The sequence below is a fragment of the Lathamus discolor genome, chromosome 2 (genome assembly GCF_037157495.1).
Source record: "Lathamus discolor isolate bLatDis1 chromosome 2, bLatDis1.hap1, whole genome shotgun sequence".
NCBI lineage: Eukaryota > Metazoa > Chordata > Aves > Psittaciformes > Psittacidae > Lathamus > Lathamus discolor.
This window is the reverse complement of record NC_088885.1, coordinates 6227460-6241713: the sequence shown is the minus strand read 5'-3', so window position 1 is coordinate 6241713 and position 14254 is coordinate 6227460. Positions and strand designations below refer to the sequence as shown.

The 14254-nt window shown below is 43.9% G+C and overlaps 1 protein-coding gene across 3 annotated transcripts in view; it reads left to right on the top strand.

Annotated features, from left to right (window-relative positions):
• The first annotated feature begins 1809 nt into the window (after positions 1-1809).
• NFX1 (nuclear transcription factor, X-box binding 1) overlaps positions 1810-14254 on the top strand; it is a 50104-nt gene continuing 37659 nt past the window's right edge. For all 3 annotated transcript variants that reach the window (XR_010609776.1, XM_065665609.1, XM_065665608.1), the window contains exons 1-3: positions 1810-1873; positions 7658-8707; positions 10721-10882. Coding sequence is in view for 2 of the 3 variants with exons in the window: in XM_065665609.1 (XP_065521681.1) it covers positions 1849-1873; positions 7658-8707; positions 10721-10882 (1237 nt within the window). In the remaining variant the exon portion in view is untranslated. The remainder of the gene's footprint in view (positions 1874-7657; positions 8708-10720; positions 10883-14254) is intronic.

Here is a 14254-nt window from a genome sequence, read left to right as displayed (position 1 = left end):
AACTTAATTTGCAGCGTCTGGAAAGATGAGCAGCTCTGTGAGGACGGTGGAGCCACGCTGCAGCACGGATCTGCTCTGGTACGGTAACCATGGCACTGCAAACCTCTGCGGGGAGGTGTGATCACACCATGGCTCAGCACCAGGGCTCCAGCCCGCAGCACCACACAGCGTGCGCGTTCTGTGGAGCACGGGAATCCTGGTGTGGGCTTCCCAACCGAGGCTTAAGCTCCAGTACTCATCTGGGATGACAACAGCATGGCTCTGCTGCCTCCCTAGAGCAGTGCAGGATGCCATCTATCCCTGATGACACATCCCTCCTTTCTGCCCTATGCATCTTTCTTACATAGTGGCCTGAGCCAGGCTCTGGAATGCTGCCAGCGCTCAAAGCCCATGTCAGGGAAAGGCTGCAGCCATCAAGCTGTGTCAGAGCAGCCCTGCAGAGGACTACTTAGGGGTGCTGGTTGATGAGAAACTGAACATGACCTGGCTTCAGTGTGCACTTGGGCCCAGAAACCCCCCGTGTTCTGGGCTGCAGCAAAAGCAGCGTGAGCAGCAGGTCGAGGGAGGTGATCCTGCCCCTCTGCTCTGCTCTGGTGAGACCCCACTTGCAGCACTGTGTGCAGCTCCGGTGTCATGAACGTAAGAAGGACATGGAGCTGTTGGAGCAAGTCCAGAGGAGGCCACGAGGATGATCAGGGGCTGGAGCACCTCCTGTATGGAGACAGGCTGAGAACATTGGGGCTGTTCAGCCTGGAGAAGAGAAGCTGCGTGGAGACCTCAGAGCAGCTTCCAGTGTCTGAAGGGGGTACACTACAAGAGAGGCATTGAGGTGCTGGAGTGGGGCCAGAGAAGGGCATGGAGCTGGTGCAGGGCCTGGAGCACAAGTGTGATGGGGAACGGCTGAGGGACCTGAGGGGCTCAGTCTGGAGAAGAGAAGGCTCAGGGGGACCTGATCGCTCCCTGCAGCTGCCTGGCAGGAGGTTGTAGTGAGGGGGGGTCGGTCTCTGCTCCCAAGGAACAAGGGATGGGACAAGAGGAACCGGCCTCAAGCTGCCCCAGGGCAGGTTTAGATGGAGCTGAGGAACAATTCCTGCCCCAGAGGGTGCTCAGGCATTGGAACAGGCTGCCCAGGGCAGGGCTGCAGGCACCAGCCCTGCAAGTGCTCACACAGCGTGGAGACGAGGCCTCAGTGCCATGGGGCAGTGGTGGCCTTGGCAGTGCTGAGCTGAGATGAACTGGAGTTGGACTGGTTGAGCTTGAAGGTCTTCCCCGACCTGGTTCATTCTATGGTGCTATACAAGGATCCTGGAGAGGGCCTCTTCATCAGGGACTGTAGCGATAGGACAAGGGGTGATGGGTTCAGACTGAAACAGGGCAAGTTCAGGTTAGATCTAAGGCAGAAGCTCTTCCCTGTGAGGGTGCTGAGGCGCTGGCACAGAGAAGCTGTGGCTGCCCCATCCGTGGCAGTGCTCAAGGCCAGGATGGACAAGGCTTGGAACAACCTGCTCTAGCGGAAGGTGTCCTGCCCGTGGCAGGGGCTGGACCTGGATGAGCTGTAAGTCCTTCCCAACGCACACCATGCCATGTCTCTATGGCTGCCGAGCCGCCGCAGCACACACACATCACCCCCTTGCCCATGCCGCCGCCCCACAGCGCGCTCCCGCCTTCCCGCCCGGCCCGGCTGCGAGCTGGCCCCGCCCGCTCGGAGCCCTCCTGCGCCTGCGCGCGCGTAGCAACGCTCCCCCGGGGGAGGGGGCAGCGTTAGGGGGAGGGAGGGGGGGAGTGAGCTGGCTGCGCGCATGCGCGGCAGGCAGGAAGCCGGACCCGCTGTGGGGGGGTTGCGCTGGCATGGCGGAGGCTCGGCCCGGCGCCGGTAAGTGTGGTCGCTGCTCTCGGGGGAGCGGGCAGGATGGTCGCGGAGGGGAGGAGCGGCTCATCGCCCCGCAGCCTGTCGGGCGGACGGCCGCACCGTGCCGCTCGAGCGAGCGCTGCTGTGTCGTGGGGCTGCGGGGCTGCGGCACCAACCCCACCTGTTGCCGCCGCCCCCTCCCCTTGGCCCGCCGCAGCTTGTGGGCGCCTTGGGTGTCCAAAACGGCTGGGCCGGCCTTGGCGGCGAGGGGGAAGCTTTGCCTGAGGAGGGACGTGCGAGCTTCGGAGTGTGGCGAGCGAGCCCGGCCAGGCGGCCGGCTTCTGGAAAAGTTCACCGCGCGGTGCCCGCCCCGTCCGCGGGGCCCACCTGCCAGCCTGGCGTGTCCCAGCCCGCCGGCTGTGCGGGCATCGCGGCGGGGCCGGGGTCCGGGCAGGGAGGCGGTGGCTGCTGAGGCAGGTGGCACCTCACCTGGCCGCGGAGGGCAAGTTAAGGTTTGAGCTGGTAGAGGGAGATTCAGGTTAGGTATAAGGCAGAAGTTCTCTGTGAGGGTGCTGAGGCGCTGGCACAGGGTGCCCAGAGAAGCTGTGGCTGCCCCATCCCTGGCAGTGTTCAAGGCCAGGCTGGATGGGGCTTGGAGCAACCTGCTCTAGTGTGAGGTGTCCCTGCCCATGTCAGGGGGTTGGAACTGGATCAGCTTAAGGTCCTTTTCAACCCAAACTAGTCTGGGATTCTAAGATTGAAACTTAGATGGTCTTTAAGGTCCCTTCCAACCCAAACAAGCCTGTGATGTAGGCAGGGGCTCACGGGTAGAGAGCAGTTTAGGGACCCAACCTGGATTGTGGTTGAACATCACAAGTGCAAGAAGGATTTTGGTTTTTTCATTTGTTCTTTTACTTGCTGGTTTTTATGATGCAGGTCCAGGTTAATTTCTGCTTTACCGTGTGTGGCTATTGAGGAGGGGGGGGGGGATTAGCTTTTCAAGATCCTTATTCCAGCCTTGCGTTTAATGATTTATCATGTACTATGGGTATTTAATGATAGAAGAACCATTATGTAACTGTGACTTGAGCGTGTAACTAGAAATAATATGGTTGCCCAGAGTCGTTTATGGTATTTCATATTTTCAGCACATCTTAATTTTCTTGTAGTCTGGGTAGACTTCTCAGGTAATCAGTGTCACTTTGGGATCACCTGATGAGCTAACTAATTTCACTGTTTCTAGAGTCATTAGGTTTCTGCCTGGAAGAATCCTTGTCTTTTGTGGCTGGGATGAAGAAAATATGAATCTCTACTTTTGCAGCACCCTGATGTTACTTCAGATAATGTTATGATTAGCCTATGTCTTAAATAGCATCCTCTGCCTCTTCTCTCTGCTTGACAGCTGCCTTGTGGGAAGTGGAATGGCCTGGGACATGGTTCAGAGAGTAGAGAGTGATAGTTTCAGTTAAGAGAAGCTGCTGCAGGCAAACGTCTGCTTGTCTGTCTTATGTGCTGTGAGGCTGCAAGTCAACTGTTCTGAAATGTTTTATACAGCGTACATATATTTGAATAAAGGGTCTTACATAGGTGTGCTGAGCTAAAAATAGCTCTGCTGGCAATGATCAGCCTGGATGATACACCATTTCTACGTTTGCTTTACAGTACTTAAGCAAACACAGATATTGTCATATTGCCCTGGAGCTCATTACTTGTTATTGTAATCCATGCTATGTTATGAGGAGCCATGTCATAGGTAAGTTTCAAATTGTGCTTGTACAATATTAAGATGGGAACTGACTTTTCCCCTGAAACTCCATGGGCAGACTGAGCGTATGACTGTGAGCTTAAATATGAAAGGTATGTCTGTTCTCAGGGTAGATCTGAGGAGCAGTTGGGGTTGAGGAGTGACAGTTTTGGGTCATGGCAGATGTGCAGCCCATCTGGGATATTTTGCCAGTGGTGATTGATTGTTGAGACTCAGGGAATGAGTGTAAGAGACAAAGGAGAAGAATATAAGAAACAAGGCAATGCTTAACTGATTATTCACATTGCTACACTTTTCTGGTTTCTAGCCCTATGCACCTAGAACGGACAGGTGAGATTTGTATTTCATCATAGAATCCCAGACTGGTTTGGGTTGGAAAGCACTATAAGATCATCCCCTTGGGCAGGGATGCCTCACGCTAGACCATGTCACCCAAGGCTCTGTCCAGCCTGGCCTTGAACACTGCCAGGGATGGAGCATTTACCACTTCTTTGGGCAACCTGTGCCAGTGCTCACCACCCTCCTAGTAAAGAACTTCCTCCTTATATCTAACCTGAACTTTACCTGTTTCAGTTTGGACCCATCACCCCTTGTCCTATCTCTACAGTCCCTGATGAAGAGTCCCTCTCCAGCATCCTTGTAGCTCCCTTCAGACACTGGAAGCTGCTCTGAGGTCTCCACGCAGCTTCTCTTCTCCAGGCTGAACAGCCCCAATGTTCTTAGCCTGTCTCCATATAGGAGGTACTCCTGCCCTCCAGTATCCTTGTGGCCTCTTCTGGATTTACTCCAACAGCTTCATGTCCTCCTTAAATTGAGGGTACCAGCACTGCACACAGTGCTGCAAGTGGGCTCTCATGAGAGCAGAGTAGACGGGCAGGATCACCTCCTTTGGCCTGGCTAGACTTCTTCAATGTAATTTTTTTTTGTCTTTCTTAATTACAAACTTTATACGGTCTCAGCCTAATTAAAGTACATTGTTTAAAGGCTCTTCAAAATCTAATTGAATGTAGCTTGCTGAAACTGTGCTAAGAAATGTCACTTAAACATAATGTCTGTTAGTGGCACCTTCAAATGTCGTTATTGATGTCTTTATAAAAAAAAGTGCCTAAGTCAAGTCTGGCTTTATCTGTCCATAAAATAAGCTGGTTTCGAAGCAGAGCTGGTTTTGAAGCAGAGCTTGTACTGATTAAAATGAGATGCATACTTACTAATTTGCTTTGTCTTTTTAAAAGTGGCCTTATCAAATGATTTTTCTGAAGGACAGTTCACACAGACTACCTAACCTTGCCAAGGCATTTTGTCTCTCTCCATAGTTAATGCTGAGGGGGTGTAATATGCAATGTTGTGGCAGAACAGACTTGAAACCATGTAAGTTTCATATGTTTGGTTTTAATTCACATTTGAGCTCTTAAGGATATTAAAATCTGCATTGCAGAGGTTGTTTCTAAAGGTACTAAGATTTTCTTTATTTTATAGACAGGCTGCAATCTTGCTTTGGAGGTTCCCTTTTTCTTGGGATTTTTGTGTACGTACATGTAAACATGTCAGAGGAAATTTGAGCCAGTGTTAGCTACTGATTATTACACTTGTATGTGTATTTTGCTGTTACTTGTCTTGGCAGACAGAAGTAAGTCTTAGTAGAATTTACCACTTTGGAATTTTTTTCATAATGTAAAAGCTGACAGTAAGAACAGGAATCCTATTCATGGGTGATATAAAAAGTCCTGATGAATTATTCATATTTTGGAGGTGCTTTTAAATAGCTGAATCCCGATTTCCCATCTGTTTCTTCAAACTTACGAGATTACTTGGAAAGTGCTTTCAAAAATATCTCTTCTACAGCTATATTTCAAGTCCTGGTTATGCTTCTTGGAGGCCACGTGCAGAAGTCAATTTGTATTTTAGAAACCCAGCATTTTAAAGCTATGTCCAGCATGTTTTTATGTCAGTATCAGATAGTATTACTGATCTACAAGGCAGACTTCCTCAAGCTTATTTACTGCATTCATTTGAAAGCCCTTTGCAGCAATTTGTTTGTAATTCATGCATACATTTTTACATACCACATTTCATAACCAAAGAAACGATGGTCTTTAATAACAGAATGTACTTCTCAGAGGCAAGCTGTGTGATATTTGCAAAACATGTTTTTATGAAACGTTAAGAAGCCAATTGGTTTCCCTTGTATCTATCTTTAAATTTTAAATTAAAAATTAAATTTTAAACTTTAAATTTTAGGGTACCCGAAAGAATTCTTAAACCAACAAATGAAATGGATTGCTTCTAATTTAGTTGGTATGTAATTACAGGATGGCAACCTGTCTTCAAATCAAAATATGTGAAACTGTGTTAAATAATCTATATTGAATGACTGTTGCTTACATTATAGTGTTCTTCATTAGTGATAGGAAAGAAACTAGTGAAACATTGGAAAAAACTGAAAGTGTAGTTGTAGGAAGTAAAAAGGACAACTTTATATTTTGAGTTCTTTACACAGAATACATGTGCTAATACGAGAAAAATAGATTGCTTCCAGGGAAGCTGCTTACAGTCCAGGTTTTCAGATGTATAAGCCTAGTATTTTGTATGTACTAGGGTCTACACTCCTTATGATAGAATAGTTGAGCTGGAAAGGACCTGCAGTGATCAAGTCCAACCGCCTGACAAAAAGTTAAATTGTATTATTAAGGGCATTGTCCAGATGCTTCTTGGATGCTGACAGGCTTGGGGCATTGACCGCCCTCCTGGTAAAAGAATGTTTCCTTCTCTCAAGTCTGAACCTCTCCTGATGAATGCAGCTTTGAGCCATCCCCATGCACCCTGGCAGTGGACACCAGGGAGAAGAGCTCAGCACCTCCCTCTCCATTTCCCTTCTCTTTGAGTTAAGTTTGATTCTTAACTCAATCCCAAGCAGTTCTGAAAGGCCTCTGTCTGCTGTTCTCATTCTGCTGTCTCAAAATCAGGTTAGTGTTACAGCTTAAAAAAACCCAAACACACACTTTGCATTTGCTCTTTATATCTAGTGTGATAGTATAGAATAGCATATAGCATAAAATGTACTAGTACACTATTACATTAATAACACATACTATAATACTTATCTATTAATATATTAAATAAAAATAGTTCTATATATTGTCTTTGCAAAGACAAAACTCCAGAATGATTTCAACTGAGTCTCCCTTTAAAAAGGATGAATTAGGTTATGTTCTTAAGAACATGCTTAAATGTAATTTTAAGTTCCTAACTTTCAGGAAACTTAAAGCTTCACTTCCACAAGTTGTATGTTATGGTTTTTTCTTTGGCCACCAAATCCCTCATAGTAGTTATGATTGTTCCTAGAGGTTTAAAAAACTCTTTCATTTGAAAGTAAGTGAAATTCACTGAAAAAATATGTTAATGTTTTGGAATGTCCTGGTTTGTTCTTCCCTTCAAAATGTTAATTTCCACGTTATTGAAAAGGTAAAATAATAGGTAGAGTGTGCCTATTATTTTAATGCTGCTTCAAATGTTTTCCCATATCGTATGTTTTTATATTCTTATATTAACTCTGTGTCATTCTGTAAAGATGGCAAGAGAAGGTAATGTCCAGAAAGCACTGTACGATTTGACTCTAGTTTCTGGTAACTTCTTTGCAGTTGTTCTGTCAAGTGTGGGATTGATTTATCTTCTGGGCCTTTGCGTGTATGGTAGTTTTGCTGCAAAGAAATCATAGAATCATAGACTGGTTTGTCTTGGAAGGGGCCTTAAAGCTCATCCAGTTCCATCCCCTTGCCACGGGCAGGGACACCTCACACTAGAGCAGGTCGCTCCAAGCCTCTTTCAACCTGGCCTTGAGCACTTCCAGGGATGACGTAGCCACAGCTTCTTTGGGCACCCTGTGCCAGCGCCTCAGCACCCTCACAGGGAAGAACTTCCTAATGTCTAATCTCAGTCTCCCCTCTGTCAGTTTAAAGCCATTCCCCCTTGTCCTGTCACTACAGGCCCTTGTAGTATTTCACATTTAATAGTCTTACACACATCTTTATTTTTTCACTTTTTAGGTGTTTTGAATTTCAGTCCTGATGCTGCTAATTCCATTCCAGGAGAAAGGCAACCTACAGATATAAACTGGGCCAACAAAGATAGAAAAGATTCCAACAGTAATCTGAGTAGAAGTAATTTACCATTTCCTAGTCTGTCCTCTGAAAGAGGTCCAGAGTATGAAAGCTCTTCCGCAAAGCATCATGGCATTTGTAATCCAGAAGGTCAATATGGGAATCCTGAAGACTTTCACCGGTATTTTGGTAACAGTAAAAGTTTGAAGAACCGCAACTTGCAAAGCCAGAGATGGCACAGATCAAGAAATGACAGCACATGTACTAGAAGTAAGATAAAGCCAAGTACTGCTGATGCTGCTGCAGGTCCAGGAGTTTCAGATGCTGCAGCAGTACCAGGGAGAAGAGCACCTGCTAGAGGATACAATGACTTTGTCTCCTCAGAGAGTGACAGGGAAGTACCAAGTGCTGATAGCAGGGGAGCAAAGCCAAAGAAAACACACCTGATGCATGTATCTGGAAAAGGTTTCAGGGAGAAGGCAAAGCAAGTACATGACCGGGAAAAGAGAGTGAGCTCTAAACAGAAAGTAGACCTATTTGAAAATGTTCCATCTTTGGATTTGACTCAGTCTGACTCTTCAGAATCATCTGTTGGAAAAGCATTCTGTGATGCCCCTGTTGGTGGTGTGGATGAGCAGAAAGGCTACAATTACGCAAACAAAAGATATCCCCGGAAGCCTGTGTGGAATAAACCCCCTGCAGAAAAAGAGTGTCAGAAAAGACATGATTCTCACCGTAGTAAAAATACAAAAGTAAGTAAGAAGTCTTCTCTTGCATATACTCCAAAAGATAAAAATGAAAGGAAGAAAGAATTGTCTGTTCACAGAAATGATGAAACCTTGACGAGTGATATCAGGCATCAGTTGTCTGATTCTGTCAGATGTAATGGAAGAAAGTTCCTTCTAAAGGGGGATCAAGCACCTGCACTTCATTTTAGCTGGACCCAGTACTGGAAAAAGCAAAGTGATGTACCAAAAAACAAAGAAACTCATACAGGTAAGCTTTCTAGACTGTCCTGTACTTCTGTATTAAAGATATGATCATGAATAATTTGAACTGCCTTCACATTTGACTAGCTAAAGAGGCTTATTTCATATTAGGTCAGTATCTGAGGGTAGAATTACATGTAAATATGTGGTTTCTGTGTGGTGAGATGTTATGTTTACTAGGGAAGAACGGATTTTGTTTAAAGGTGGTTTTTGTTTTGTTTCACTACCAAACTGCAGTTGGTGGAGTGGTCAGGCACCATGTTAAAACATGTATGTTGGGGGAGCCAGGGAGTCAAATTCTGAGCATACCGAACAAGGGGACTTGAGAGAGACAATCCTAAAACTGATTTTTGCAAAACAGTTTTGTCATGTTTTGTATAAAAGTAGGAGAATGACAGAAGAACAGTATTCTCCTCCTAACTGGATTTTTTTTTTGTTCCTTTTTTTTTTCAACGTATCAAAAAAGTAAGAGAAAGTGTCTGGAAACTGGCCTATTTTTTTCTTTTCTTTGTTTTTTTTGTCCTTTTCCAGTTGAACCACCCAAAAATCTCAACTTTATCTGTGCTGCCCAGAATGGTAGAGAAGGGCAGACTAGTTCCTATCTTAACTGTGGTATTGAGTCTTCTGAAGGTTGTGCTTCTCAGTGTCTCTTCACTTTCAGAGCTGAGAAAGTAGTAGCATAATCAGGAAGTGTAATGTTGCTTCAGGTAGTAACTTTGTTCCCTTAGGAGAAAGAAGCTCAAGGCTCAAGATTCTCCTTGAGCCTTCCTAATGCATATACAGTAACTTTCGTGCTCCTGGGTTCTACTTGTATCATAAAAATATCTCAGTCTTTCTCCCATCATTATTATTATGACATGGAAAAGGTCGAATGAAATAAGCAGGAAGAGAAGTAGCAATCTTTTGCAGGGCACTGAAGGAACTTCCTCTAAAATGGCAGTCTGTTTTTGTATGCTTTAGTTGGGAGCTATTTTGGAAACGTATCTGCCACTGTTTTTGGGGGACTGAGTCTGAGTCTCTGTGGGACAGCTGTTCTGACTACAGAGAAGATAGCTTTAGTCTTCTGGAGAAAAGGAGTCTGGTTTAGATAGGGATGCTTTCTTTGTGCTTTGGGCTTGCTTTCAGTCGTGCGTGTTATGAACATGTTTTGAATTGATAGTAATTTTTCTTTTGTTATTTCCATATTTTTTTGTCCTTCATAATGAGTTCTAACTTCCTTTGTATTGGCACTGTCTAAAAATGGTATGTTTTTACACTTCACACTCAAGATCTTTAAAATTCTGCAGGCATAGATCAAATAGCATTTAAAAAGTGTATTTGGTTGCCTTACCTTGATTGGAGAGTCAACTTCAATTCTGCCAGACTGTGTAGTGCCTTTGTTACGGTTGCATATCTAACTCTGTTGTCAGACTGTTTTGTCTTTTCATGTGGAGTGCTGGCTTTATTTTCAGAGTACTTTTTCATGTTCTTTCATATGACTCAAAGGCCCTGTACTTTGACTATTCTTTCCCAGTAATTCCACTTCTAAAGCAGTCAGTTTATGAGGGGCTTATTTTTGTAATCCAAGTACTTCACTGTTAATATTTGTTGTGTGATCTCTCAGGAATACTCAAGGATGGGAATTTAATTTTGGCCGAACCTTCTGTAGTTAAGAGCTTTGAGCCTTTCAGTTTAAACTTCAGGCGAAGATAAATTTCCCATAAAAAGTGATGAGTAAAATCCCAAACTTCTGCCAAGCTTAAAACCATTAACAAATTTGGAAGATTGGAATGATGGTTATTCCTCAACAGGGATTACTCTTGCCACTTTTGTGGGAATCCCATACTTGCTTTTCCTGCTGTAAAACTTAGAAAAATGCTTATCGGGTTTCATACCAGAATCTTCAAGGAGTAGACTAATATCTTGTTTATAGCCGTACAGGAAAAAGAAGTCCTGTTATAGTTTAAATGAAATCTTGAATTTCACTTGTATTTTCTCAGCTAGCTGATGTTTCATGCACAAGCGTGTGTTTTATTTGCAGGGTCATTGATTGAACAGCTGACCACAGAGAAGTACGAGTGCATGGTATGCTGTGAGGTGGTCCGAATAGTAGCCCCAGTGTGGAGCTGTCAGAATTGCTACCATGTATTCCATCTGAACTGCATTAAGAAGTGGGCACGATCACCAGCTTCACAAGCTGAAGGTTGGTATTCTCTTCACACACTTCCTCTCTCACATACATATAATAGCAAAATTTGTGTTTCTTATGTTGGAAAACTACTTGTAAATACTGTCTGAGGTAACCAGGAAGCTGTAAACAAAGCAAATTTTAATTACTTGGTTCTTCTTCCGTGGTTCTTTAGATGCTCTGTATTATCTTCCTAACTGTTTTGATTCTTTCTAGTGTTATAGCTAAAGCTAATTTTCAGGTTTGGAAGTATAAGTAAAAGATCACTCAATGAAATCAGTGCATCAAGATGCAAAGCTTTGTGGCTGTGCTTTTACATGCCAAGAAGTGTCTCATCTTTGCTCATCTGTGCTTGGCTGAGCAGTCAAACAGAAGCAGTACTCCAGGCATCAGTTGTCTGCTTTTACTCTTTGTTCTGTTCTCAGATAAAGCACTCCTGAAATCCGTCACTGATTCCATGCAGTGAAATGGAATTCAGAGAAGACGGAAAGCTTCTGCCTTTGTCATTAGCTTAAACTGTTTCAGATTCTTTGTATTAGACCACTTTTTTAATATCTGATACCACTACATTCTGCCCTGTGAATGCTTTGGTATAAGTTAAAGCTTAATTGCAGCCTCCCCGCTGTGTTCAGTTATGTGATGTGGACACGCTGAAGATTGTAATGTTTATCTTGAAGTAGAGTTAATTTTTTTCTGGACCCTACTTGCTTAGCATTTACCAATCTTCATGTGTCTGTCTGGTCATACTTGGGTGAGAAGAAGCAAAGAATTATCCTACCATAATGAAGACTTCTTGCACCCTACAGTATCTCTCTTCTCGGGGTATCTTTCAGATGTGTTTTACTGAACGTATCTTCCCTCAGAGACTTATTTGCCTTCTGTTGTCTTGGTCATTTGGAAAACTAGTTTGGCCAAGCCAGGTCAAAGAACCTCTTGATTATCTGTGGGGAGTGATAGGGTATTTCTCTATTCTTGGCTCTGCTTATATTAAACATGTGATTGACATCCAGTGTTTGGTATTTCCACAGTGCAGACTGTCAGCAGCACTAAGAAGTTAAGAGTGGATTTTCATTGTGTGTTAGAGATGTCCAGGTCAGGAGAAGGAAGGGGTCTGCTAGGCATGACCTTTCCATCATGTGGAAAAATCCTTTCCTATAAGGAAGAACATCGCTTTCTCCTTAGCAGGCATTTTTTACTAACATTTTGAATTATGTCTTGAAGGAATGTGACCTTTAAATATTGCACAGCTAAGGTCAATCTGACAAAAACACTTGCACTGCACACATCTTTGTTGCGTTTATAAATGGAAAACTCTTGTCTGTTGCCACCTTTCTTGTACTTTTAAAATCTTAGGCTTCAATGGTGTTTGACTTGTGTACTTGCATTGATGGGACAATATACTCCCTTGCAGCCATTTACGTCCTTCTTTGTGGATGATTTTACTGGTATTTACATTTTGGCTGGAAGGATTGGAGATATTTGAGTTACAATAACTCTTTCTATTCTGCTTCCTCTGCTCCCCTTGCTCTCCACTTCCAGACTAGACAGTGTTCTGTGCCAGTATTGGTCTCTAAGATGGATTCTGAGTTTCAGTGGTCAGAATATGAATCTACTTGCCTCTTTTTTCTTTTTCCTATTTTTTTCCTTACGCCATGCTACTTAAGGGCTGAAGCCATTCTGAGTGTCTTGGATATTACACAAATATCACTTTTTTGTTACTGGGACAAAAGCTTTTGATTGTGTCTAGCTGAGAAATCAAAGCAGTAATTTATTTTCATGCTGATTATCTCTTTGGAGAACTGCAGAAGACTGTCTTAGAAGTGCTAGCATGAAGCTACCAGTGTTGATTTGAGTATAGTCTACACAGTTGAAGTGATTGAAATCTTGTTTGAAGTTCTTCTTATGTACCTAGCATTGTATGTATGTGGAAAATTCCTGCCATACTGCTGCCTTTGGAAAGGCAGCCTTCTAGCATTCACTTTATTCTAGCAGATGTGTCTGGATCCTTTCTTATGTAATTACCTGTGACTCATCTAGGCAAGCATGTAAAGAGGAAAGTTGCTTGTTTGAAACTGCACATAAAGATCTCTAGTCTATATATATAATTCCCAGCTCTTCCTACTCAAGGTTCTTTTGAGCCTTTTAATCCTTTAGGATGCTGGAAACTGAGGAGGTTGTTCACTGTACCTTTATGACAACAGGGGTGCAGGAAGGGGCAGGGTTCTGGGCATGGTACCACAGGTAAATATAACTGTCCTTTCGATCTCTTTGGTTGGAAGTCTGTGTACTTTGATCCTATTAATGAGAAAATTCATGGGAGTGGAATGATCATTCTGTAGTCATCCTCATTCCCACTTTCTTCAGTAATCAGGAAGGAGTGGTTACAGGACTGTAATGTGGATGTCAGGAGTCACCCCACTGTCATTCTACCCTACTGTGATTGCATGTGAATCCACGACGAAAATTTAATTCTTATTTCTAGAGGAAAGCAACTGTGCATGTTCCTTGTGGGTGGATCCACATGCCCTTCTTAGAGGAACAAAGGATAATCGGTGATTAAGAAGAACAAAATATATCTTGAAAGTCTGCGTTGCTTGGTAAGAGGTTCCAATTTTACAAGGACCTTCACTAAACTCTAGAGAAACTGTTGTTGGTAAAGGACTCCTGCTCTGGGTATGTTGCTCTGGGAGAGATGTTGATAGGAGGGGCCTTCTTCTGGCCTCCTGAAGCTTTATGATAGGCTTACCTTGAAAAGCGTAACATAGAATAACAAACAGTGAAATAAATAATGTTGTTAATGCAATAGTGAAGTATATTTTACAAAGTAATCCCATAGGGAATCCCTTAGGATTTACTATGCTAGCTTAGGGAGGGACCATGTAAGATGCTGAAAGCTTTGTCAGCAGATACCGCTTTCAGTTTCCTGCTGCCATTTTTTACCTGTAGCTTTTAACACTTCTGTCTGAGATGCTTCAATTTGTATCAGTCAAATAAATAAAGACATCTTGGTCAGGAAACACAAATTGGTCTTGATCATGAGGATGGGAGCGTATTCCTTGTGCCGCTGTCATACAGCTGTTCAGCCCATAATTGTATAGCTCTCTGCCACTCTTGGTGGCACAGTGATAGAAGCCAGGATGAGGAGGGGTATGAATAGGCACCAACTGAAAAGAGCAGATGTGCTTTAGATTTGCATTTCAAGAGTGGCAGAGCAAATGATCGCAAACTGGATCTTTTCCAGTTTGTGAAAATCATTACCAGTGTGTGTTATGATGGTTAATGCAGGACGCCTCCAGTCCTGGTGATAGCAGGTGTAGGTGTGCCTGTCATTGCAGTGCAGTGGTTGTGTCACATAGGGTTTACTGTTTAGAATTCTTCCTGCATTCA